Source organism: Spermophilus citellus (genome assembly GCF_964194105.1).
Source record: "Spermophilus citellus genome assembly, chromosome: 12".
Classification (NCBI taxonomy): domain Eukaryota; kingdom Metazoa; phylum Chordata; class Mammalia; order Rodentia; family Sciuridae; genus Spermophilus; species Spermophilus citellus.
Genome location: NC_138198.1, coordinates 83,527,501 through 83,553,890, shown reverse-complemented (window position 1 = coordinate 83,553,890; position 26,390 = coordinate 83,527,501). Strand labels below are relative to the sequence as shown.

The following is a 26,390-nucleotide window of genomic DNA, read 5'->3' as shown; positions in this document are numbered from 1 at the left end:
ACCTTATTTCTAAAATTTATATATTTATCGGGTTATTTTTTAACCTGAACTTCTTCCTGATGCTTCCTTCCAGACCCCCAGTAGATGATGGTCATGCAGTGATAGAGGAGGCCCATAGAGGGCTCAGAAGAACATCAGGCCATTGTTACCTTGTCCCCCAGGTAAGATGGAGGCGCGATCCAAGATGCACTGTGCACTGTTGAGGGCAGCTCCTGGAGATCTGCCACGACACTGTTGCTACCTGGGTTGAATGAAACAGGGACATCCACTCGATCTGCTGTCTCCAGGTACCATCCCATCATATCCACAAACTGGAACACAAAAGCAAGGCATGGAAATGTGAGGCTGTGACCTCTTGGGGGATGGCTGCATTATGTGTCATAGAAGGAGCCACAGGATAGCCACCTAGCTCAAGAGGCTTCCTTTATGTGTCCCCTCTTTTTAATTTTTATTTTTTTATTTTATACACTGAGCTATACCCGCACCCAAGTGTCTGACCATGAGCTTGCCCTCCCTAAGACTCTGACGTTGGAGCCCTCACCCACCACTGCTCCCATCAGACCCATTGTGACTAGGAGTTCTCGGAGGGCAGTGATCATGCATATGCAGGACTTATCCTTGTATTCAAGCACACATCCTAAGTTCTTGACATTTAGTATTTGGTCAATGAATGTTTGAATCATAAATAATAAGTATATGAATAATAATTAGAACTATGGGCACATTTAATAGGCAAGTTCTATGGAGAGAAATGTGTTGCTGTCATTATTTCTTTGCCAACGGGTCATCAAAATGAAATATTTTCCTGGTCACAAAAGAAGCTGGTTCCATTTTGAGAGAAGCAAATAGAAAGAATTGACAAGGCATAGATTAGGAAAAAAAATGCCTTCTGCTTCCCTGGGGGGTAAGGAGAGAAGACCAGGGCAGATTTACAAACTAATTTTTTTTTTTCCAATTGTAAGTCTGTACTCCTTTGTAGGAGGCAAGCAGTAAAATATATAGAATAATCTTCCTTTAAATCTTTGTTGGATATAAGACATTACTCACACAAAGCAAGCAAGCATGAGGCTATTGGTTCATGGAAAAATGGAAAACAACAGAAGTTGTTTTATGAAGTTAAAAGAAAAGATGTGATAAAATAGGTGAGAAGGAAAGTAAAACAGGAAAGAGAAGAAAAGAGAAAGGAAAATAAGAAGAAAAGATAAAGAAGGATGTGATGTTGTACTGTCATGAAATATATCTATTTGGTCTTTGTTCCTGGTTCCTGGCACGGTGCTCCTAAAAGTCATAATTTTTCAGGTGGTAGGGAGTGATTGGATCATCTTTTGTCTGATATTTGGTATTAGTTCTCATTTCCTGACACTGGAGCTTCTAAGACCACCAGCTCTCATGAGTGACAAGAGAGTCATGCTAATGAGATAACTGATGATGGGACCACTAGATAGCTTCAAGATGGCGGCTGATGGCCAGAAGCACCATAGTATGATTAGAGGTTGAAACTGTCAGCCCTACTCAACTGACCTCTTGGGAGGGACTGAGTTGATTACCAATGGCTAATGATTTAATCAACTAAGCCAACATAATAGAATCTTCATTAAACCCCTAAATGACATTTTTAGAGAGTTCTTGGGTGCTGGGAGGGTTTCACACCTCAAATCCATGGTAACAGAAACTCTTGTGCTTGGGACTCTTCTAGACAACTCCTTATACACCTCTTCATCTGGCTGTTCATCTGTATACCTTATCATATCCTTTATAATAAACTAGTAATAATAAGTAAAGTGCTTCCCTAAGTTCTGTTAGGAATTATAGCAAGTTATCAAAATTGAGGAGGGAATTGTGGGAACCCCTGATTTGTAGCCATGTCAGTCAAAAATACCAGAGGCCTAGAATTTGCAATTGGCATTTGAAGCAGGGATAGACTTGAAGGACTAAACCTTTAATCTGTGGAGTCTGACACTACTCAGGTAGATAGTGTTAGAATGAAATTTAGACTGTAAAACATCCAGTTGGTATTTGGAAAGAAAATTGGAGAATTGCTTGATGTGGGAAAAATTCCACACATTTGATGTTAGAATTGTTGTGAGTATAGAAACAGGATTTTCTTTAAGGGGAAAAATAATGACTATGATTTGCATCATTTTTTATTGTGCATATTGATTATACAGAATGGTGGGTTTCATAGTGGCATATACATAAAAACATAATTTGAGTATGTATTAAAGGTTTGATCCCCAGCAGAGTGCTAGTGAGTGGCAAAACCTATAAGATGTGGGGTTTAATGGAAGGAAGTTAGGTCATTGGGGGTGAGCCTTGAAGGACATATTAAGACCCCCAGCCCCTTCCTCTTCCATTCTTTTGATTCCCACTACCTTGAGGTGAGCAGCTTTGCTCCACTATTCATTCCCACCATGTTGAACTGCTTCACCAATAGAATGAACCAACTATGAACTGACACTTCCAAAGGTATGAAACAAAATAAAACTTTTCCCTTCTTATGTTGATTATCTTGGGTATTTTGTTTCAGTGTTAGAAAGCTAATTAATACAACAAACTCCATCCATTTTGTAAGTATTTACAATGCATCTATTATATCCTAGATCCTGTTGTAGCCTCTGAGGATGTATCAAGGAATTAACATTCTAATGGTGGAGGAAGCAAGATAACAAATTTTTCAAATTAAATGCATGATATATCAGCGATTGATAAAAGCTATGGAGAAAACAAGGGTAAGAACATAGAGAGTAACAGGGAATGGTGAGCATGTGACATTTGATCAGAGACCTGATACTTTGGGAAATCATCCTAGGAACATGATTGGTGCAGGCCAAAAAAACAGCAAGTACAGCATTCTCACCAATCAATAAGCAAAAAGTTCCACAACACCTCACACTAATTTATTTCTTTTTTCATTCAGAAGTACTAAATAAAAACCCAAAGACTCTAATTCTTTGCATACCTTAGCTCTTTGCTTATGTGTACTGTGACAACTACTGGTCACTCCAAAACAGAAGCAGCTGGTGCAACCCTTGGGATTGGCTGGATCCAGATAGAAGGATCCTTCTCGACACGTGTTACATTCTGTACCTTCCACATTTGCCTGTTGACAGGAAACAAGAGGAACATCATTCCTTCTAAAGGTTCCCTGATTGCAATCAGCTGCTTGCACAAATTAAATACTAACACGAGATGTTAGAATGTGGATGTTAACAAAATACTCAGAGATATGTCATCACTAAGCTGTCACAGCACTTTGGTTAAACTTCTATAAAATGTGCAAATGGAAGAGAGAATTCATAAGATGCCCCTTCATATCCTGAAGGTAGAGAAATGGCACTACAAGGACCCACAGCATGGTGACACCAATTCACCCCCCTCACCACCACATGGAAACATCTGCCCATTGGGAACATTCATGGATGCAGAGAAGAGGTCTTAGGAGGCAGGAGATAGGGACAGGCTTTGGGAACCTATTAACCTCTTGATATTGCAGACAGAAATATGCAATGATTTTTCTGGAGAGCATGTACCCATCATCAGATGTTCAAAAGTGTCTGTGGCCGCTCCAAAGGATGAGGGAGGTCTCCTTTCTATTTCCATGAAGTGAGACCACAAAAAGCTACACAAACTATGGAACTCTATTATGGGTCAGTCTCATTTCTCCCATTTTTATATGCTGAGTCAACATGAAGAACTTTTCCTGACTCTGGGCATCCCTGGCATCGTGCCGACTGTCTTACCTTGCAGAGGCAAGCCCCAGTCCCCGGGTCACACACTCCTGGCTCAGTCCCATCTCTGTTGCAATCGCAGGGAACACACTCAGGAAAATGGTAGAACCCAGAAGTACACCGGTCACACTGCCGCCCAGTGATCCTGGGCTTGCACCTGTACCCAAAGTGAACGAAAATGAAATTCCTCACCATCTTTCTATGCACCATCCTAAAGGGTCCACCTGCCCTGTGCAGAGCCGTTGCTGTATGAAGTTAGTAACATAGACAAAATCACTGCCCACGGAGTGCTTATCTGTAAAGCAGAGCAGAGAGGAGCAGACAAAAGGCACCATTGATTTTGCAAAGCACATTGTGGAAATTTGGCTGGACAGGTTTTCCGTCAGAGTGGGTATACCATTGTACTAAAAACAACATTGAAAAGCTGCCAATTTCTTTGGTGAGTGGTTGGTTGATCTGAAATCCTTCCAGGATGCCGATGCTCAAGCTGTTGACATACTCATGTTCTACTTTAACAACTGTCAGAAAAACATGATGGGGTGAGGAGGTGCTTTTTGAAAAATCGTTCATAGACTTCTGTAAGAGGCAAGATAAAGTTATCATAACAGTGATTCTTTCAATTTGGTGTGTCCTTTGAATTTTCTTTTTATATATAAAAAAGTGTTTGGTGAATTCAATAAAAACAAAACAACAAAATAGTTGGTGGCTGGCTCTGAAGCGCTCTCTGCATCTTTGTCCTGAGAAACGGGATTCTGGCAGGTGCTTCAGCTGGGGAACAATTTTCCTTCTCAGCTTTTTTGGAGATACATGGCTAATGTTCACGTGGTGTCCCATGAGAGGGTGGTTGGAGCATGAGATCTGGGACAAGTAGCTGCTTATTTCCAATGTCCAGGGAATGACTGTAAAATTCCAATTCTCTCCCATACGTGAGGATTGTGGCTGCTATCTCACTGCCAGGTTCTCCTCCAGCTTTACCATATAAGGGAAACACCAAGTGCTAGGCACCCTCCCTTGGAATTTTCTTCCTTCTTGGCCTATCATTGTCTCTTGTAACTGGCACATTAATATTAGCTGGGCATCTGTGTTGGCAAGGAAGGAGAGTGGTATGCTCAGTAGAGAGAACTCCTCTGAGTCCAAATGGGGATGCTAAAGGAAGCTCCTACCCTCCATCCCCCACTTAGTGTTCTGGGTCTGAAAAAGGCCGACCACAAAAGCTTTTCTATTTTCTCTACTATAGGAACATTTGAATGTGACCAGGAGAAACCAAGAGGTGCTGCTGCTTCTGGTGTTTCTGGTACCTCCAGTTCTGCCTCCTGAGGACTTAACTGGAAGGGTTTCTCCAGTGACACACAGGGAGAAGGCTGTTTCGTGGGTCTCTGCTGTGATCTGCCTTGTCCCAGCTTGCTAAGGAAAAGGCATACACAGTACTGGTTTTCCTGTTGTCAGGCTGTTCATACTGAGGGGCCTCGGAGCAGTCGTTTGGCCCTGAGTGTCTTGACCATGTTGTTTTTAATCCCTGTGACCCTTAATTTTAAAGCAAAGGCCAAGTGTTGACAAAGCACGTTGGCTGGGTAGTGGTAGAGGGAACCGTCCCTCAACCAAGTAAGGTCCTGAGGGGACCACTTGCTGGGTAAGCTGTCATCACTGTCATGATGAACCTGTTTTCCCTTCTTTGTACCTAGACACACACAATCCCTGATGTTGGAAGGATATTACTATGTGAATAAAGCAAGATCCGTGCCTCTTTTTTAAAAAAAGAAAAGCAGAGCAGAGAGGAGCAGGCGAAAGGCACTTACAGAAGGCAGGTGAAGATGATCACAGGGTGGTGGCCCCTGGGTCAGGCTTGGTGCTGGAGGTGCAAGGGCAGACACAAGCCCCAAGCCTGGAGGGCCCCCACAGACAGCCTGTGAGTGGAAATGAGAACAATACACACACAGAGAATCCAAACAAGGTTCAGAGGAGCTGCAAAGGCTCCAACCCAGGAGCATAACAAGTCTCCCTGGGGAAGATCACTCCTGGGCTGAGCCTTAATGGTCAGTGTTGCAGGGTAGCGGGGTGAGGCAGGTGCTCCAGACCAATGGGAACAGGGGAGAGGGCCTGGGGGAGACCACACAGTGTATGCAGAGAGCACAAGTGTGTTGCTGCTGGGCCAGAAGCTGGAGAAGGGAATGCTGGACCGTGAGTCTGCAGAGGTGGGTGGGAGCTCAGTCATGCCAAGGAGGGGCACAGCATAGTACTAAGGCTTCTGCCCTGAAGGCAGACTGGTTCTGATGCAGATGTGACATATGATATAAATTTTGTCTTTGCAAGTTATTGAACAATTGCTGTGAAGAAAAAATTCATGCAAAATATGAAGAGGTAGTAAGGAGGAAAGGGTGTGGTTGGACTTTCCTGAAGGATGGAATTGGAGAGATGGATTCCAGCAGAAGGCTGTTGGGTCAGAAGAGAAGTAAAGGGGCTGACCTCAGGCAGAGGCATTGAGGATAGACGAGGGATGAAATCCTAAGCTATTTTGGGGTGAGATTGTTGGGACTTGTAATGTTATGAATGAGAGAAGAAGAAAAAAGGAAAAGGAAAAGAGAATTCCCAAGTTTCTAGCTTGGTATTGGAATGGATCCTGGGGCCCTGGTTGGGTGGGGGAGAAGGGTCAAGGGCACAAGCTGAGCAGGGGAGAGGATGGTCAGGATAGGCATTGGGGGAAGATCAGAAGGCAGGGGACTGTAAGCGCCAGAGTTCATCAGAAAGTTCTCCAGGGAGCTCCAAGTCATCCATCATCCATTGGCAGCACATGCAAATAATGCACAGGGTAGACAAGAAAAGGGGAATCAGGGGAGAAGACCATAAATAGAGCCCAAGGAGCCCACCATGTGGGGCAGCGAGAGGAAGCAGTGCTGTGTATGAGTCTCCCTTAGCTCAGTAGCTCCCTGTGTTCCGCAGCTGAGCTCCACTGCCTCTGGCAATATCTGCTTATAACTAGATAAAGTATGTTGTACTCAATTAAGAATATAAACTTGGAACCAGGCAACCTAGGTTTGAATTCCAACTCTACTGCTTCCTGGATGTGGGACTTCGAATAGATTCATCTTTACACGATTCATGTTTTCTCATCTATAAAAATGGAGATATTAATGCCTGCTTCATGGGACTGTTGTGAGCATTACACAAGATGACATATGCAAAGCCCTTAAAACAGTACCCTGCATACACACAGTAACCCTATGATTATTCTTGTGACGACATTGGCAATGAAGACCAGATATGCGCCCTTTATCCACCTGGTGCACCTGCAAAGACTAAATCAGCTTTACCTGCAAGACCTGTTGACAGGTCAAATGTCAGGTCAGTTCTTCCAGCTCCTTCATTCCTCTAATCCCCTTTCCTACCTGATCCTGCAGAAACTGTCTCGTAAGGAAGACAGTAACCTCAAAACTACACCCAGAGCAATCTAGGTATAAAGTGGGAACCACACCGAAGGCCATGTAGGAAAGTGTGTAATAGTTCTTCTCCAAGGGATCATGCAGTTCAGTGGATTATGGGAGGGGATCAGGGGTCCTTCTGGGAAGCTGGATAAGCTACTGACCATCTTGTCAGAGAAGTCCTTATAACACACACACACACACACACACACACACACACACAAATACACTTTGCATTCACTACCAGAGGGTTCCTGGGTCCCAGGTTGATCTATTCTCTTATGAATCTCAGACTAAATGCAATCAGAAAAATTACAGATGATGTCCTGTTTCTGGAGAGACACTGCGAGTTGAACACAAGAACTTTGGTAGCTTAGAGATAGAAAAAGAAGACAAATGACCCTCCCAAGTAAATAGCAACAGAACAAGGAACCATAGAATAGAAGAGGGACTTTGGAGGTGACCTGACAGAAGCTAAGTGAACCCTACTTCTTTTGGTCTGGCAGTGACACCATGCACCAAGGAATAATATTACCATGAAATGTCATGAACTGGATATCTTGTCCCAAGGTTTGGTACATTTCTTTAGCAAACAGGCTGGGCTTCTAGCCCAAGGGTACACTAACTAAATCCTGATACCAACTAAACAACTCAAACACTAACTGCCTTTGGTCGTATACGAGATGTGATTGAGTGTCCCTAAGTGAGTGACCTGTGCCTGGACCTTGAAGGTAAGGACATACAGAGGGAAATCTGTTTTTTATGTGTTTACTCTTCTGGAAAAGAAAGGAACCGGAGTATGATATAGTGGCTGTGGAAGCTGTCTCTGCAGGCGAGGCAGAAGTGACACAGAATCATTCTCTGTCTGCCTATTTATTTCAGCATGAAATAAATGATGAGCTGATGTGATAAATTGGAGAGTGGGATGTGAGGGTTTGTGACAATCGGTCATATAGGACCCAGCTCTGAGCCCCACTCAGTATTTAAGTGGCAGCTGAGATTATAAGACAGGGGGAGGAAATGCAAAATGAGGAGCAGTGATTCGAGTAGTGGCCTTGGAACTGGTCCTGGATAGCCCAGTTGGTGCTGAGAGGCCAGGGACAGGAAGACTATAATATCTACATTCCTGAATAATGCAACGTTTAGATCACTGACTTAGGAATCCTATACAAAAATAAGCAACCAAGAGAATTTCTGGTGGTGCCATAACAACAGGGAAGAAAAAGGAAGCTTCCTCTTCAAAGTCTGGCTGAACACCTTTTTAAATGTCCTAATGTCAGTCTGACCTCACACATTTCCCCAGGGAGACTCTTTGCTACCCAAGGAGCTGCCTGAACTGCAAAAGCCAGAAGATTCCATTAGTTGCTGCTGCCTGAAGGTGCAGAACAGCAGCTCTGGGGATGCAGATCAACGGAGTCATCTCCAAGGTGATGGGCTCCCGGCCAAACATTATGTAATAACATCTGCGTACGCGGGGGTGTTGCAGCATTTCATAGAAAACCAGGCCCAGATGTGTCGGGGTGAACTCCATCCTTCTGTTATTAAGTACTGCAGGTTCCTTTATATTATCTAACACCAAACTCCAGTTTAAATCTACAGCCCAAAGTCCACCTTATTCATTTATTCATTCAAGGATTATAGAAGTTTTCTACATACACATCTCTGTGTCAGGGGACATGGGAAGGAGGGGACAGAGTTGAATAAGTTAGTCCTGACTTTGGCACATTTTCACCAAGGATGGAGAACCTAGAGCCGTGGAGAGTTAAGTAACCCTGTGAGATTGGATGACTAAGCATTAAACTTACTGAAGGCATAATGATGAGGTTATCTTCACAGACTTGTAGAAGGCTTCCCACCTTCTTTGAGTTTGTTATTTTAACACGAAATGCTTGAAGGACAAGTATAATTTGAGGGTAGCAGAAGAGGAAGACAGAGGCATTTTATAACTGGAGAACTGAATATATGCAAAAAGTATTTGGAGGAAGTGAGAAACGGAGAAGAAGGGAGGCTGAAGTTAGTTTAGGCAAGGCCCAGATTACCATGGAAAGTTGACCTTTAGGCTACTAGACAATGGCCAGTTGAGCCAACAGTGATGTCATCGAAGGATGCCACACAGAGTCCTGAGACTCCACAGCATCTTGCACACTGCCATTTTTTATTAGTGCAGGTTCCCCCAGCCCACCATAGACAGGTATGCCTTCCACATGAAGTACAGGGCCAAAATGGAGTATAAGATACACTTTGGCTAATAAAACATGTTCATGTTGGACAAAATAGAATTTAATGCAAGAATAAAACCAAACACACAATCACACACACAATTAGGATAGCCATTATGGGAAACAGTATGGAGGTTTGCCAAAAAATTAAAAATAGAACTATGTGATCTAGCAATCCCAGTGCTGGCTATATGATAAAAAGAAATGAAATTAGTATGTCAAAGAGACTTTTTCTGCACCCCAATGTTCATGTCAGCACTATTCACAACAGCCTAGATATGGAATCAACCCAAGGATCCATCAGTGGGTGAATGTATAAAGAAAATGTGGTGCATATACACAATGGGATACTGTTCAGATATTTAAAAAGATGCCATTCTGTCATATGCAACAACACAGAGAGATGATAAATGATAAAGAAATGATAAAAATTTTTAGATAATTTTTAGGGTAATTACCCTGATGTGATCATTATACATGAATTGAAAGATCAAATTGTGCTCTTAAGTATGTACATTATTATATAATGTACATATTATTATATGTCAATAAAAAATTAAAAATAGACATTGAAAGCAAAAAAAAATCACACATCAAGAAGATAATTTATAAATATAGGTATTTATCAACATTGTCTCAAGTTTTAAAGACTAAAGGTACCATGGTTTAGTGACAAAATTAAGGGGCCAGAATTAACTAGGATTAAAATCCTAGTAAAATTGTGCATTTAGCATATTCCTCTTATATTTAAGAGGAGCCAGAAAAGAGTATTAGGAACAGGGACAGCCATGGAAAGAAGGGGGATAATGTGTTCCTTGCCAGATGTTGACACTTGACTAGCTGTGGGGAAAGTGGGTTATTCTAAGACAATACTCGGATTTCAGGCTTTGAGGACTAGGAAGAAGCTATTGCCATTAAGTAGAATTTTCTTTAAAAAAAAAAAAATCCAAAAGGTGAAAAGGCTTTAAAGCCATGACAATGACACAGGTGTCAGATGAGGGTCAGAGTTAAAGAATCTGAGAGTTCAAGTTCATCCAAGTAAACTTTTATTATACATGTTAAAAGAGAGGAACCCAAGGAGTTTAGAGACTTGTCCAAGGCTACCTAAGTAAAGCTAGTAAGTGAATCCAGGCTGGACTGATTTGCCATGAAGATGGGATAAAAAAAAAAAAAGAGCCATCAAGATCAGGACTGGAATGTGGATTGGGGGCTCATGAAGGAGTAGAGGTGACTGAAGACAGGGGGATGGGTGGGATCTCAGGGGAACAAAGCACAGAGAAAGAAAGGCACATAACCGTGACCTTGGCCAATAACAACAACAGCTAATACTGGGTGTTCAGCATGGGTCAGGCACTGTTCTACAAATAGAAGGGTGGCATAGGACACTTCTCATAGGACTCTAAATACCTTAAGGGTAGGTAACTCTAGTATCCTTATTTCACAGAAGAAGAACTAAAGCAGAGAGCAGAGACGTGGTTTGACGGAGGTCACCCAGAAACCGGATGCAGCCTCCTGCAACTGCACCCCACTCAGCACCTTGATCTGAGGGCACAGGGAGAAACCAGAGTGGGTGAAACAGTCATAAATGGATGATTCAAGAGAAAAGAGGAGGTGCCAGTGTTGCAGAAGATGAAGGATGACAGCGGGAGTGTAGTGAGAACTTTGAGCCCCATCTTTGAGCCCTACCAGAGCCCAGTGCTGATCCTTCCTTTTATTCTATGAGGTTCACCTGAGGACCCGCCTCTCCACGCTGTCAGGGCTAGCCAGAAGCATGTCTGCTCAAGAATTCCAGGTCTGTGGCCCTTCCTAGGATTCTACTCATCTCATACCAATGTTTGATAAGTCTGTGAGAACTGGCTGGGGTGTATGAAAAGACACGTGGGAAACGTGGTTCAAGCGGAAGCCTGGAAGTACTGTCTCCTTGAGTCCATCTTTTCTTTCTTTTTTCCCCATGGTCCTGAGTATTGAACCTCGGACCTTGTGTGTGTGAGGCAACCACTCCACCAACTGAGCTATATCCCTAGCCCTTTAATCCATCTTAAAGTAACTTGAAAGGAGTCATCATCAGGAAGATTTGCTACAGCATCAATTCCCAGCTTCTTGTATCTATCACCAGTTGGCAAAATCTTCTGAGGATATCCTAGCCCTCTCGTGTGTCCAAAGATTTGATGGCATATATCTTCCGCTATTAAAAGGAGGTGCAAAATTACTTTATCTTTGCTGTTAAAGTTGATTAAATATATATGCATGTATATGCATTTGTTACTATAAAAATGGAATTTTGATCAATCTAAGCATCTTTTTTAAATGTATTTTTTTTTAGTTGTACACGGACACAATACTTTTATTTGTTTGTTTATTTTTATGTGGTACTGGGGATTGAACTCAGTGCCTCACGCATGCTAGCCAAGTGCTCTACCACTGAGCCACAACCCCAGCCCAAATCAAAGCATCCTTATGACCTTGTTTAACAGGGTGGGCCAAAATAAGTCATTTTGGTATTTACACAATGCAATTCTTGCAATATTGTCTTGATATAACTAGAGATTGAAGAAGAAACAGGATCAGAATTTAAATGATTTTATCAAACTTCATTTCACATGTTAGGAAACTGAGGCCCAGGAAGGCAAAGTGACTTGCCTAAAGTCCTCCTAGGACATCTGTTTCAAAGGCAGGTTGAGAACTCAGTTTTATGGTTCCAGCTGAATTTATTCCCAGTTTATCTCTAAAAATTACAATATCACTTTTAATAAAGACTGTGTATTGTGGATTGCTAGAATTATTTTTGTAATTCATTTTAAAGTAGATTAATATCTCTGACAGTTTAATTTTCTTTTAGTGAATATGATAAGCTTTAAAATCTTCAAGCTGGTAAATACAATTTAAAAATTCAATTTTTGAGCTTTGTAATTTGTGAAAATCTATACTACTGCAAGAGCATTGGGAATAATTGGGAAATGATGTGTTTTTCTTTTTGTTGCAAATGCCAGATATCTCTGATCATTCTTTTACAGGAGCTTTAGGTCTCTCTAAACATATTCTTCATTTACATCAGGAAATTTTCAGGAAGGCAGGTAATTTTTCCTCCACTATTTTATAAATAAATAATCTTTTAGGCAATCAAAAGCTTTTTCAGCATTAACACTGGAACTATTATGGGAAATGTATGTAATTTGCACTAGTGCAATACACTGAATTTTTTTGTTTGTTTGTTTTTTAAGATTATCTGCCCAGGACCCTTTAGGACAAATCCACTTTGATCATGGTAGATATGTAATCCCATTGTGTGACTTCAGTCTCTTTGGCAATGTCAAAGTGAACAATTTCACAGTTGGTTTGAGTGTGACATGGGTTAATAAGGTCCCATTTCTGTTGATGTTCCTGGGTGTGGGCTGAACGATATGAGGTAGCAATCTTCTAGTCTATTAAACTATTGGCTGGGGAGGGTTTATTAAAAGTTCTTCAAATATTTTTCTATAGTAGTATAGCAAATCCACTCATCATCTCCTGCTGCCTTAACTGATTTTTTAAAAAAAAAAATTGAAAGCATTATCCTCCTCACTCCCAATCCCAGGGCAGTAGCATTGAGAACTGGGTGAGGTTCTGTTTGCAGCAACTGTTCCCTTTGAAAACCCTCTCCCCACTAGTTCTCCTGTTTTTCTTCTTCCTGAAAACTGCTGTTCCATCCCTTTCTTGGTTCCTTTGCTTCCTGTGATTAAGCAAAGGTATCCTCCCGGGGCCATCCCGTGGTTGTGGAGTGACTAGATTGACGCAGGGAGGACTCACACCTGGATCATGGAATGATCTATGACTCAGGTTTCCTCTCAGCTTCCTTACAGACCTGAGCAGCCTAAAGAAGTTGGCAGCCTGCAGGCAACAGTTAAAAGATGATGGAGGTTCTTTCTTTTGGAAAAGTGAACATTGCTGCAATAGAAAGTTGAATTGTGTCCCCTCCAAAGATGCATCCAATGTCCTCCTGGTACCTGAGATAGTGATTTTATTTGGAAATAAGGTCTTTGAAGATGCAATCAAGATGTGATTAGGAAGGTGGGTCCTAAGCCAATACAACTTAAGTTCTTATAGGAAAGCAAGAGACAGACATGTACACAGAGTAGAGCTCTATTTGAGACAGAGGCACAGAGAGAATAGCATGTGATGACAGGGGAGACTGAAGTGATGCAGCAATAAGAAAAGGAACTCTGATTGCTAGAAATACCAGAAGCTAACACAAAAGGCCTGGAACAGATCCTCCCTCAGAGGCTCAGAAGGAACCGACTCTGCTAACATTCTTGATTACAGACTTCTACTCTTCAACACTGTGAGAGTAAATTGCTATCATTTTAAGCCATCCAGTCTGTGTTCTGTTGTTACAGCAGCTACAGGAAACTAATACAGTTACCCACAAGCTGTCACTGAGATCTTCCACCAGCTACAAACCCTCCTGGTTCTCATACCCAAATCCACATGTTTGGGGTTACCAGATAGATGGTGAATCTTATGTCTTCTCCTACTTAGCCATGCTGGCATGGACCCTGGAAGCTCTGGCATTATTTTCTTTCCATACAACCCCTGACCTAATTCTTACCAGCCTCTTCTAGCAGACTGGATCCTTTTCTTCATCATGTAGCCACTGTCCAGCACTGTTGAGATAAGGTTCGTCACCTGGGATTGTGTGACACCCATCTCTACCTTCTAATGCAGAGCCTGGCCCACTGAGCATTAAACCTCTTAGCTTCTGCATGAACAGAAGTTTGCCACCATTTCTTAGCTGTTGTGTATGGGGCTGTATGGGTGTCCCCAAAGGTAGCCACCTCCCAGCTTTTCTCCTTCCCATTCCCAACCAAGCCCTGCTGAAACGGCCTCAACTTCTAAACCCAGACACTGGTTCAAGGAGTTCAGACTTTGTGTCTTGCATTGTTCATGATAATGCTGCCAGCTAATGCTAGAATGAGGGTTGGAATGTAAAATAGAGAGGTGCTCATCACATAGAATCACAACACAAGACACTTATAACTCCATCACATATACATAGTGCTTCCCCACCTTTTATACCATGGTCCCCACAGAGCACAACCTTGTGGTGACAGCATGCTAGAGTAAATGGGCAAGGCTGCTTCTGGGTGATCCAGCACCCAGGTTCTGCCTGGTTACCCCAAGCCTGCAGAGACCTATCAATCTGCCCGCTGCAACCCTATCTGGCTGGGATGCTCCATCCTGAGGTCAACATAGAGCACTCCTTGGACAGGTGGGGAAATGGGAAATAATAATGACCAGTATGTGGACAGATGGTGGCTTACCTTCTGTGACAGCACTGATACAGTAGTATATAGCTCACCTGCATTGTCCACTGTCCTTATCGCAATCTGGGGCAGCAGCCCCAATGATGCCCCTCCTAGAGCAGTTGCAGCCTTCGCAGCCAGCTAGGGGGTGGAAGCTGAAGGAATGCAGCTCGCAGGCCTCACACTGGGGTCTGACAGTGCCGGGAGGGCAGAGGCACTGCCCCGTCGCCTCTTCACAAAGCCGCCTGCCACAGTTGCACTCTGGCCAGGGGATAGAGAGATGTGGTATTAGGATTAGGCACTGCCTGACCTCCAACTGGACTGCACCAACTGCCAGGATTTCCAGAAGTTTCTAAGGGACTCAGAATTGTTTTTCCTTCCATTCATTAAGAAATCATTGACCTCAGTGGATCTGAAAGTCCCATTTCTTGGGGCCAAAACCAACATACCAAATACTCCTGGCAGATACAGTGTGTGGACCCTGAATGAGGCATAGCTGGACCAACTGGTTCCAAGCTAGATTCTCCAAGGAGCCCACCAAATTGCTGTCATGTGCTGTTCTTTTATAAAACTGCTGTTCATCAGAAAGTTCTAGAAATAAGCAAGTAGGGGCTGCTCACAGGCTCCCTGATGCAGCTCCATGGCCTCCCAGTGCACTGCAGGCCCAGAGGCCAAGGTCAGGGCCAGTGGATGCAGCTATATCATTTCTTGCTTATTTAGGGAAAGGCTGGTCTCTGTAGGGTGCATTTGCCACCACATGACATGGGTGACCTATGCCTCAGATCACAGATGGTTCTTAGACAAAAGCTCAAGGGTTTCTCATCCAGCAGGTAGCACCTAGTCATGGGAGTGACCCTGGTTCTCCTATCTCAAGTGAGTTTCAATTAGGCCACAAAAACTGAAGGGGCTTCTACAAGGAAGGTATTTAGCTGCCCAAGATTCTGACATATAAGTCTGTAGTCAGCTGCTTGCCAAGTGCATGGGTCACATGGTATGGGGATCACCAATATTTGTCTTCTAGAACTTGCTCCTCACTGTGGCCCAGGGGAATGGGAATCAGATGGGTGCCTACTGCAAGTGCAGAGTCTCAGGCCCAGGTTTGCATTTCATAAACCTTCGAGGTAAGTCTCTGGCACAGTGGGATTTGAGAAGCCCTTCCCTGGATGAGCATCCCCTGGGAACCAGAGAAGGCCTTGGAGGTCTGGAATCGCTCACTTACGCTTGCAGTGTGGGAATCCATAGTGGCCAGTTGCACAGCGGGTACACTGCCGCCCGATGATGTTGGGCCTGCAGGGGCACTGCCCGCCCTCAGGGTTGCAGTGGTGGCTGATGGCCCCAGCAGGGTCACATTCACAAGGCAGAGCGCCATTATGGTAAAAGGCCACCAAGGACCTGGCAGAATTCTTACAGAATCTGGAGGCTGTCTGGGGACTGAGAAGACAGAAACAACTTATTGCTGACATCCTGGGACATGTGCCTGGAAATATCCCAGACTTCCCTTTCCCATCTGCTCCTCCCAACAGTATCCTTGGGGTGGGGGTGGGGTGCTCTGGGCTCTGAGACTGAGAAATCTCAACTACTAATAACTTCCCTTTTCCCCAACCATCCAGTCCAAGAGAGGATGCCACCGGAATGGTCAGTGGGAACTCTGGGTAGCTGGAGTCACAGGGTGAAAATACACCTATAGGATGAACACTGTGGCCCGTGAGTTATATCTCAAAAAAGCTGGTATTTTAAAAAATACAATAATAAGGAGGAAGGCAATCACCATGTATTGAATGTTGCTTCTAGAATCTTTAGCTATATCTCATTGAACCTCACAACCATCCAACCAATTAGGCCTCAGCCCCATTTCACAGATAAGATGACTGAATCTCCTAGAAGTTAAGGAACATTCCTAAGGCCGAAAGATGTGGAGCAGCCAAGCAGTCATTCAAGACCACAGCTGTTTGGCTTTTTTCGGGGGATACCAGGAATTGAACTCAGGGGCACCTGACCACTGAGCCACATCCCCAGCCCTACTTTGTATTTTATTTAGAGAAAGGGGCTCACTGAGTTGCTTAGGGCCTTGGTAATTTGCTGAGGTTGGCTTTGAACTTGCAATCGTCCTGCCTCAGCTTCCTGAGCCACTAGGATTACAGGCATGCGCCACTGTGTCTGGCCAGAGCCTTGGCTTTTTTTTTTTTTTTTTTATATTTGTTTATTTTTTTAAATTGTAGTTGGACACAATGCCTTTGTTTTATTTATTTTTATGTGGTGCTAAGGATCAATTCCAGGGCCTTGCATGCTCTAGGTGAGCACTCTACCACTAGGCCCCAGCCCCAGCCCCTAGCCTTTGCTTTTAATATTGCTGTCTAGGAGACATGCCTCTCCAGGGCCTCTGGAGCTCATGGGTCCTTCAGGAAACTTACAGGTGGGCACTGATGCCCATGGAAGAGCTCATACTCATCTGTCCTTGTTCTCAGTATTCAGGGATATAAGAGGACTGGGAAGGGAGGCTGCATCTCTGTATGTTCCCCATTTGGGCAGATAGGAAGGGATCAGGGCTGACGTCTGCTTAGTGGAGGGCAATGTGTGGTTATCTTTTAGGACTCTGCAGTGGTAGACAGGAAGCTGCAAAAGAGGAAGAGCTACTCCTAAGCAGCCCCAGATCCCAGCTGGGAGGGTGGACCTCTGCTGAGTTCTATCTGGCCACGCTGCCCAGATGATACACGGAGAGGTCTGTCCCAGGACTGTGGATGCAGAGGAAAAGCATCACCCTGCTAGGTCCTGAGACTTACTTGGGTGGTGGAGGAAGATCCAGGACCAGCCTCTTCTTGGATCTCATTTGGTTCTGGGTTGTGGGCATACCCCATGCATTCCCAAGCCTGGCCACGGTGACACTTACTCAATATAAAAACTGTTTCCTCCACAATTGGTGATAAACTCGAAGGACTTGTCCACCGATTTTTTGTTAAGTATTTGATAGTCGTAATTCTCTGCAGGCACCACTAGAACACGGACCTAAAAGAAACCCATCAACGCGTGTTTGGATTTCCAACAACGTGACACAACTCTAGCTCTTCACTAAGATTATATCCTTGACTGTTAAACCCAAGTCCTAATGATGCAGGATTTATGAAAAAAGAATCAAAAGATCAAACCCAAATCAGGGTTAATGGCTCAATCCACATTGCTATGTAGGAAATATTGAGCACCAGGCAGACTTGGTATGTCTATTCAAGGGAGGAGCAGCCAAGTGCCAGTTGGATCAGGGGAACTTGGGGGGAGTCCGACCTGTTAACATGGCCAGGGCTTCATGTGATCCATGCCTGGGATTCCCCTGGATCTCCAGGGATTGTTGTTTTCCAAATTTTAAAGGTAAGCAAACTGAAGTGGCAGAACCCATGTGGAGCCTATCAATGTAGAACCTTCTGGGTTTGCCCCAGAAGTTTACTTAGTACTGCAGAGTGAAAAATCATAGCCCCAGTCTTTAAAAGTATGACTCAGACTATTCTTTACCAGCTTATAGTTTTCAGACTGTCTACTGTTCTTGTATTTACCAACCCAATACATACTTGCAAATACTATGTGCCGGGCAGTGTTCTAGGCACAGGAATATGAAATGGATACAGCAATAGCCAAACACACATTTTCTTGGTATTCCCCACAGGAACAAAAGAATGAAATTTTTTGATGCACACTCAATCTACTCCCTCTCACCTTTTTTTTTAAGGTCAATTTTTAAATTTCTCTATGATTTTTAATAATGGATTCTCAAAATAATCAATCTAAGTCTACACAGCACATCTAAATCAACAAGCTTTAAAAAATAAAGAAAACAAAATGAATATAGTTAGTCTTCTCTGTGTCCTGGGACAATGGCATCCTCAGAGAGAGGTCAGGAGGCCTGAGCATAGAGCGCCACACAGAGTGGAGCCTGGGAAACGAAGCATTTCCTGCTTCTCTGGAAGGATGGCAGAGAAAATGAACTAAATCTGAGTCAGGCTAATGGTCAACGGGATTTTTTCCAGGCACAGAAGCAAGGGGACAGTGTGAGAGAGCCTAGTGGTATGAGAGTAAATGACATGTCTGGGAGCTTGTGAATGGAGAGGTTGGCCAGAGAATGTGGTGGGGAGAATGGAGGGGGAAGCATAGAAGAGAGGAATAGCGGGAGAGATGGAGGAAAGATGAGTTAGGAGGAGGTCGGGAGGGCCCTGGTCGCCAGAGTGAAGCATGTGCACTGTAGGCTATTGGAGGTGAGAACTCCGGAAAAGGTGGCTGAGTCTCAGCATGATCAGATCCACTTCAGCCAGGAGTGGGGAGGAGGGACTGGACGGAGGGGAACCCAGAGAGGGAGACCATGGCAGGAAGTTCTGGCCAGTCTGAGTGAGAGAATAGATTGTCAACCTGGGACTAGAATAGAAGGGATAGGGCCAAGAGACATGGCAGAGTGCCAAATTATGGCTCAGAGCAGATGCAGAAGGGGGAGTCATCCAATTTGAGCACTGGGGGGACCATGGGGACCATCATTAGAGGTAATGAACAGGGTAGGAGAAGCCGGAGCTGTGCAGGTAGCAGGCCAAGTGCGACAGGCCCCTGAGATCTCTGGCAGCAGATGATCACACATTGGGTGTGGAGTTCAGGATAGACTGTGGGTGCATTGAGAGATGTGGGTATTACGGCTAAGACTGGAATAAACAGGCTCTAATGATGTCATCCAAAGAGTAAAGATCCAAGGAGGCTTAGCATTGAACCTGAGGGAACTCCAACATATAGAAACGAGAAGGACAGAGAACTATCAGGGGATTATGAGGGAAAGAGACATAAAATGGGGAGAAAGCAGCAACAGAGGTCAAAAGAAGCAAGAAGTATAAAATGCTTGGGCGAGAGATTGGTCAGATGAGGAGTGGGCAGTGATGGTGAATATGAGCACTTTGCTTTTGGTCATCCCCATTTTCCTTGATTTTAATTGTCACATGTTTTTCTTTCTCTTTTGGGTCAAAGCTGTAAAATGATAATTCGATAAACATGGCTTCAACTCCTTGGAACAACCGTTGCAGTGAACCAGTTGGCCAGAGAAGCCACAGGACGAGGAAGTCGAGGGACAAGCAGAACGCACCAATGTTAAGGACTTTCCTTCCGGAACCTTCACAGTCACAGCCACCTCAGGCTCTGAGATGTCAAACTCAACCTGGCCTCCACTGATCACTTGATCCCGGCAGCCCAGCACATGGGGACAAAAGGAGGCACGGAAGGAACCTGGCAAGGAGAGAGGAGCTCCCGTCATGTGACCGCAGGGACAATGCCAGGCACACCTGCTCATGGACCTGCTCATGGTGCTCACCTGACCTCGGTCGCCCTCCATCCACAAACACCTGGACGGGAAATGTTGGGTGTGCTGCTTGATAAAAATGGATGACAAAAACATACCGGCCCAGGTGTGGTACAAGTCCTCTCAGGGTCACTTGGCTCTAAAAGGGAGAAAAATGAGGGTAATAAAAACTCCCAATGAGAACCCCTTAAGCTGAAGAGCTACAAAATGATTAGAATATTTAGAAGTTGTTATCATACGAGTATGGTTTGTCCTCACCAAAACTCAGGTGGAGACTTAATTCCTCCGTGTGACTGTGTTGGGGGGTAGAGCCTAAGAGGAGGTACTTAGATTATAGGGACAGAGTCCCCATAAACACATAAATGCCCTCTCCCAGAAGTGAGCTCTTGCCCTCCCAGGATGGGCTGAGTTACTACAAGAATGGGTTCCCATAAAGTACCTGCCCCCTTTGTCCCCTCCTCTCTTCTACAGGTGCTCACTTGTCACTTTACACATGTACGCACCATGTGGTATCTTCTGCCATGTGATGTTGCAGGACAAGACCCTTGACAGATGTGGCCACCTGACCTTGAACTTCCCAGCCTCCAGAACCAAAAGCTAAAGCAACCTCTTCTATTATAAATTACCCAGACTCAGGTACTTCATGGTAGCCACAGAAAACGGACTAGAACAGTTTAAAAACCTAAAATGACCTAGGTATTTACCCAAGCAAAATGACAAGGTGTATTCCCAAAGAAACCTTCACATGAATGTTTGTAGCAACTTTATTTGCAAATATCAAAACTGGGCACAAACCAAGCATCTCACCTACAGAATGGACAAACAACAGTGATATAACCATACATTTTGTTGGAGGGGGTGTAATTTGGTAAATTACATTGAAAAACTGTTTGTCAGTATTTGCCAATGTCGAAAACATAACCCAGAAGTTGCATTCTCAGCTAGTACCTATAATACTTTTGCTAAAAGGCTGCAGGAGTATGTTCAAAACAGCACCTACTCAGAATACCTGGGTAATAAGGAGTCTGACTCCATCTTTGATGTTTGACTACTGACAGCTTTCAACTCCTTTTACCGCACACCTGGACAAGTTGATAAGAAAACCCAAGGGCCCCTCCCTTGGCATGGGTGAAAAGTCCAAACCACACAAATTCCAGCTCTTGGGACCTGGACTGTGTTCCCTACACCCATCAACCACAACAAAATCCAGAACCACACTCCTCCTTTTGCTTAATCATGAATGTGAGCCCTGCTCTCTCCAGAAAAGCTGTACTTGGTGCATAATAATCTTTTAACTCTCAAAAAAATGCAGCAACAACAACACAATAGCAATAAAAGATTATCCTCGTTTTTCAAGACAAAAGTTATAACTAAGAGAGAGTAACTAACTCGTAGGAAGTCGCTAATTTAATGATTCACTAATTTAATGAACAAACCAGGACTAGAACTAGATCGATTTGATTTCAACCCATTTCTCTTAGCTATTATTTGGCTACCTTTCCCATCTGGAATCTTATTCAATTTTATCTCTGAGGTTCTGTTAATTTCCAAACCTTCTGCTATTTGAACGGACAGAGACCATCCTTGGGATTATAAGAACATAATAATACCAGAGTGTTAAGTGTATTCCATACTCCAGAACTTTTAAAGTCCTGTGATTATATAGTTTATGTGAAAAAAAATGCACCTGGAGAGTATGTTAAAATACAGATTGCTGAGTCCCGCCCCCAGGGCTTCTGATTCAGGAAGTCTGGGGTGGGGCCAGTGAATATGCTTTTCCAACCATCTCCCAGGTTTCATGGATGCTGCTGATTAGGATCCACACTTTAAGAAACACTGGTCTAGACACAGCACACTAGATGTGAGTCTTACCTGTGGGGCCTGTAAGGTAATTCCAGGCATGACATTTGCAGAAGGAGAATTCTCCTCGGGCAGGAGAGAAAATGGTCTCCCACTGGGGACATCCAAAATTAAGGCTGTGGGAGGAGTCTCATGGGTCAGGGAGATACAGGTGGCACTGAAAAATACAATATTAAAAAATGTTATTTCACAGTTCTAGGGTTTTGGCTCAGTGGTAGAGCACTTGCCTAGCATGTGTGAGGCACTGGGTTCAATCCTCAGCACCACAAAAAATAAATAAAATAAAATAAAAATCTTACTTAACAATTATCAAAAACCTGCAGAGCTGTCCATGGAGCAAAGAGACAAGACTTTGAATACAGGACTGAGTGAACTATTGAAGGGTTCTCATGTCAGGGAAACCATAAGATTCTAGACATCTTTTTATTTTTAAATTTCTATTTAATTTTTATTTTTGCAACGCTGGGGATTCCTGGGCTTCACACATGCTAGACAGGTGCTCTACCACGGACCTACAGCCCAGCCCACTGGAAATCTTTATATAGTGATACTCAGTAAAGTCTATTGGCCAAGTATATTCCAGCTGCCTGCTTAATACAACTAGTGTAAACAGAAAGCAGACCTCTATTTTGAGGTAAAATAAGTGAAACAGAAAATTACTGAAACATCCTTTTCCTTCAGAATTAAAATGCAACCAATACAATATTATTCATCTCTTTTTTATAAATGTCCACCTAACAAAAAGAGAAGCAAATACATATTTCTTTTAGGCACAGCCAGATCTGCACTGGGTTGGCCATTTTTACAGTCCTAACCACACACACAAGGCAAATGACTGTGTCTATAAATTAATTATTTTTGAGTCTACAGCAAAGTAAGCCTATGAAAACCCCAATAAGCATGAGCTAATTCTGATAACATAGCTGTGAGATAGCTCATTATTTTTGTGGTTTTGTGAATACAGAGCCTCAGACATAGAGATTAAAGGATTGAAGCAAAATGAGGGCTCAGAATAGAACACAGGGACCTGCCCTCCAGGGCCAGGCTTAACTATTTCCCCGGGTACCACTGTGTCAGCCTCCTGGAGTTATGGAATTCTGGAAAAAAAAATGACAGCTGAGAAAAATAATTTTGCTGGCTTTTCTCTTTTTAACATCCATCACCAGACTTCCACACCTGAGCTTATGATCACTTCTGAAGGACAGGTTGAGCATTCCTAATCCAAAATTTCAAAGGTTGCAAATCCAACACTTTTTGAACACTGACCTGATGCCACAAGTGGAAAATTCCACACCTGTCATCATGAGACAGGTCACAGTCCAAACTCAGGTAAAATAAGAATGTTATAAGACATTACCCTCCGGCTATGTGTATATTCTATGCATGATATATAAATGAATTTTGTGTTTAGACTTGGGTCCCATCCCCCTGATGTATCTCATATATATGAAAATATTCCAATTTTTTTAAAAAAAGCTGGAATTTGAAACACTTCTGGTTCCAAGCATTTTGGATAAGGGATATTCAATGTGTATAGAGTTTCAGCCTTACAAGCATCACAATATCCTTTAGATATCAGTAAGAAACAAAGGAAGAAAACACATTACCTTTGATTAACCAATGGCCCGTAGCTGGCAATACAGTGGACTTGAGGCCTCATGTATTCAGCTGAGAATTCTTCAATGGGTATGAGACAAATCTGATGCTGTTGAGCAAATACAATGTGGAAAGGTAGCCACGGTTACCAGCAAAACAGTGGTATGGCCAAATCATAACATTCATTCAGAAAAATTATAGTCATTAAAGTAGTAAATACTATGCAGTCATACAATGGAAAATGTTACCATTGGTAACATCCTTTTTTAGTGTTATACACTACTGACTAAATTGCTGTTGGAAAAATAAATAAAACTGAAAAAATCATGTAAAAGTTACAAAAAAGAAAAACTCTTTCAGTGACCTTTGATGCCTGTTTTGGAAGTTTTGTCTTGTTTCTTTTTTTTCTCTCCTCTCTAGATGTACCATTACTAGATTGGATAAGATTGTGCTGGCTCTTGAGACTCACTAACAGGAAGCCGGCAATGTGGTGGGTTACCAGAGAGCTGTATTGCTATTCAGAGAGCTGTTCTTGGTAGAAATAACCCTTCTTGATAAAAAAATGACCTGAATCTCAGGTATACTTGGACTTTGTTGAAGGATCTATCTGCAGAGGTAGTTTTTGAGTGATACAAGAAACTCAATCATTAATGTACCAGTATATTTTAAAAAACAAAATTGTATTATCAGCTGGATTGCAAACCTATTCAGTAACAACAAAAGTTTTTACTGAATATCATTAAGACAGGGGGTCCTACAAGACCAAGATAGACTGCCTCTGTCCTCATGCACCTGCTATTCTAGTCAGCCTTGAACCTGAATGACAGCAGGCTATTTCAAAAGAGGTACACGGGACTGGGGACATGGCTCAGTGGCAGAGTGCTTGCTTAGTGAGACATTTACATCCCTAGCACAGAAAACAAAGAAAAATCAAAAAGGGCAAAACCTATGATTAAAAGATGAAGAGTCAGCCTTATGGTCATTTCTAAAGATAAAGAGGATTGATTTGCTTGGATTGTTATGATTTTTTTTTAAAAAGAGGGCTGTAATTTTATAATAATAATTTTTAAAAATCAAATTTCAACTATTCTTAAGTTCAAAGTTTTTAATACTGACATAGATATTTAAAGTGCATTTGTACAGTCTAGCCTGGCATTTCCCAGGGTTTGATACATGCTTCATATCAGCAGTAACAGGAAGTTGCTTCATGCTTAAAATATCTTAAATTCCCTGAGACACCTATTGTGAATCTGGCCATCCCTTCCTACACAGACCCCAGGGTCTCTTAATGTTGAAGGTGTACCATTACAAGATTGGACAGGAAGGTTATTTCCTTGGCTCCATTTCATAGTTTAACTCTTAAGCTTATATATCCAATTAACTAAATAATGCTTTTTCTGAAAAAGAAGTTTTTGTTTTTTTTAAAAAAAAAACTAGCTGATAAAAACTTTAACTTTCTGATAGACTTTGCCAAAAACTATAAACAAGAGGTAATAGGATAGTAAAATGGGAAAATAAATAAACAATAACCAATGGCATTCCTGTACTCTGGCAATAAAAATAAAGTAGGAAATATAATGACGAAGAATATTTCATTCTTGATAACAAAGAATAAAAATTAATGAAATGGGATTTTGTGAGATGTGTTCGAATTTGATGACTAAACTTTATTGGGCGATATAAAAAAAATGGCTCAAATAAATAAAGAAGCAAGTCAGGCTCTAGATGGGAAGAAAAAATATTAAGCTGGCAATTCTTCACAGGTTAATTTTATAGATGTAATGAAACTGTAGCCAAAATTTTAATAAGCTTTAAAAAATATATCGATAGCAACAAAATGCTTCTAAAAGTTCAATGGGCAAAACAGAAGCATACCAGAAGGAATCGGGCCATGTGCACCTTGAGTTGAAGGTCTGCATCTGCCAATAGCTCATACACAGCAATGCGGCTCATGCTATCGATCACAATGCTCCGGCAGAGAACACTGCAAAAGGAAACAAAAGTTTTCTTAGCCTAGCTCCCCTCTCTAATTTGCAGCCCCTGGAGTCTCCCTCACTGTGCACATCCCCATAGAAATTGCTCTTCGGTTTCCCCCCTTCATAACTAGATGAACAATAGTAAATTTTTCCTGCATAACAAGTTGCAGAGCAATGCAATCTGCATTTGAAAGTTGAATGTCCCCTCTAAAATTCTTGTTGAAATTTAATCGCCATTGTGACCTTTAAGAGAGTAGGACACAACATGGGTGCTCTGCCCTCATGAGTATATGAACGGTGTTATCAGAGGAGTGGTTTCATTATAAAGTGGACTCCTGCATGCACATGTGTACTCTAGCTCTTCTACCTTCCACCATAGGATGACATAGCACAAAGGTTCTCATTGGATTCAGGCACCATGATCTTGGACTTCCCAGACTTCAGAACTGTGAGAAATAAACTTCTTCATAAATTATCCAGTCTGTGATATTCTGTTATAGTAGCACAAATGGACTAAGACACAGCCCAAAATCTCTATGGAAAAACAATCCTTCCACTATATGCTGTACCTCTCAGGGCTAAGGACCCTGCTTACCTTTCCCACATGGCTTGATGAATGCTTGGTTTAATCATAGGGAAAAAGAACTCTCTGGCAGTGATAGCAGATCTCTAACACATAGTCTTCTTGGAATTTTACCAATATTCTTGGGAGCATTTGAAGTTCAAGTTACCCACTCATGACCATGCCACTCCCAGTCAGTAAGCATGGTAGACCTTCCTCAACATTGGAGAAACCAGACTTTGCCTTTGAGACTCAATCTGTTCCTTCTCTTTCTTTCTTCCTCATTTCTATCCCTGACGCCCCTTCCCTCTATCTCATCAGGTGAGCTGCAGAGTTTGGAAATATTTAAATGGCCACATAATTCCAATGGTTAAACCCAGACAGGAAGTCTTTTTTGAGTAATGTTTCAGATTTCATACTCTGCTGCAACTTCTCTGCTT

At 42.7% G+C, this 26,390-nt stretch overlaps 1 protein-coding gene across 2 annotated transcripts in view; it reads right to left on the bottom strand.

Annotated features, from left to right (window-relative positions):
• LAMA3 (laminin subunit alpha 3) overlaps positions 1–26,390 on the bottom strand; it is a 244,899-nt gene that overhangs the window by 85,794 nt on the left and 132,715 nt on the right. For both annotated transcript variants that reach the window (XM_081263355.1, XM_081263356.1), the window contains 11 exons: positions 25,288–25,396; positions 23,424–23,521; positions 21,829–21,973; positions 19,969–20,095; positions 19,744–19,883; positions 17,530–17,645; positions 15,862–16,073; positions 14,699–14,903; positions 3,741–3,885; positions 2,960–3,100; positions 150–311 (listed from right to left, as the gene is read on the bottom strand). In XM_081263355.1, the coding sequence (XP_081119481.1) occupies positions 150–311; positions 2,960–3,100; positions 3,741–3,885; positions 14,699–14,903; positions 15,862–16,073; positions 17,530–17,645; positions 19,744–19,883; positions 19,969–20,095; positions 21,829–21,973; positions 23,424–23,521; positions 25,288–25,396 (1,600 nt within the window). The remainder of the gene's footprint in view (positions 1–149; positions 312–2,959; positions 3,101–3,740; positions 3,886–14,698; positions 14,904–15,861; positions 16,074–17,529; positions 17,646–19,743; positions 19,884–19,968; positions 20,096–21,828; positions 21,974–23,423; positions 23,522–25,287; positions 25,397–26,390) is intronic.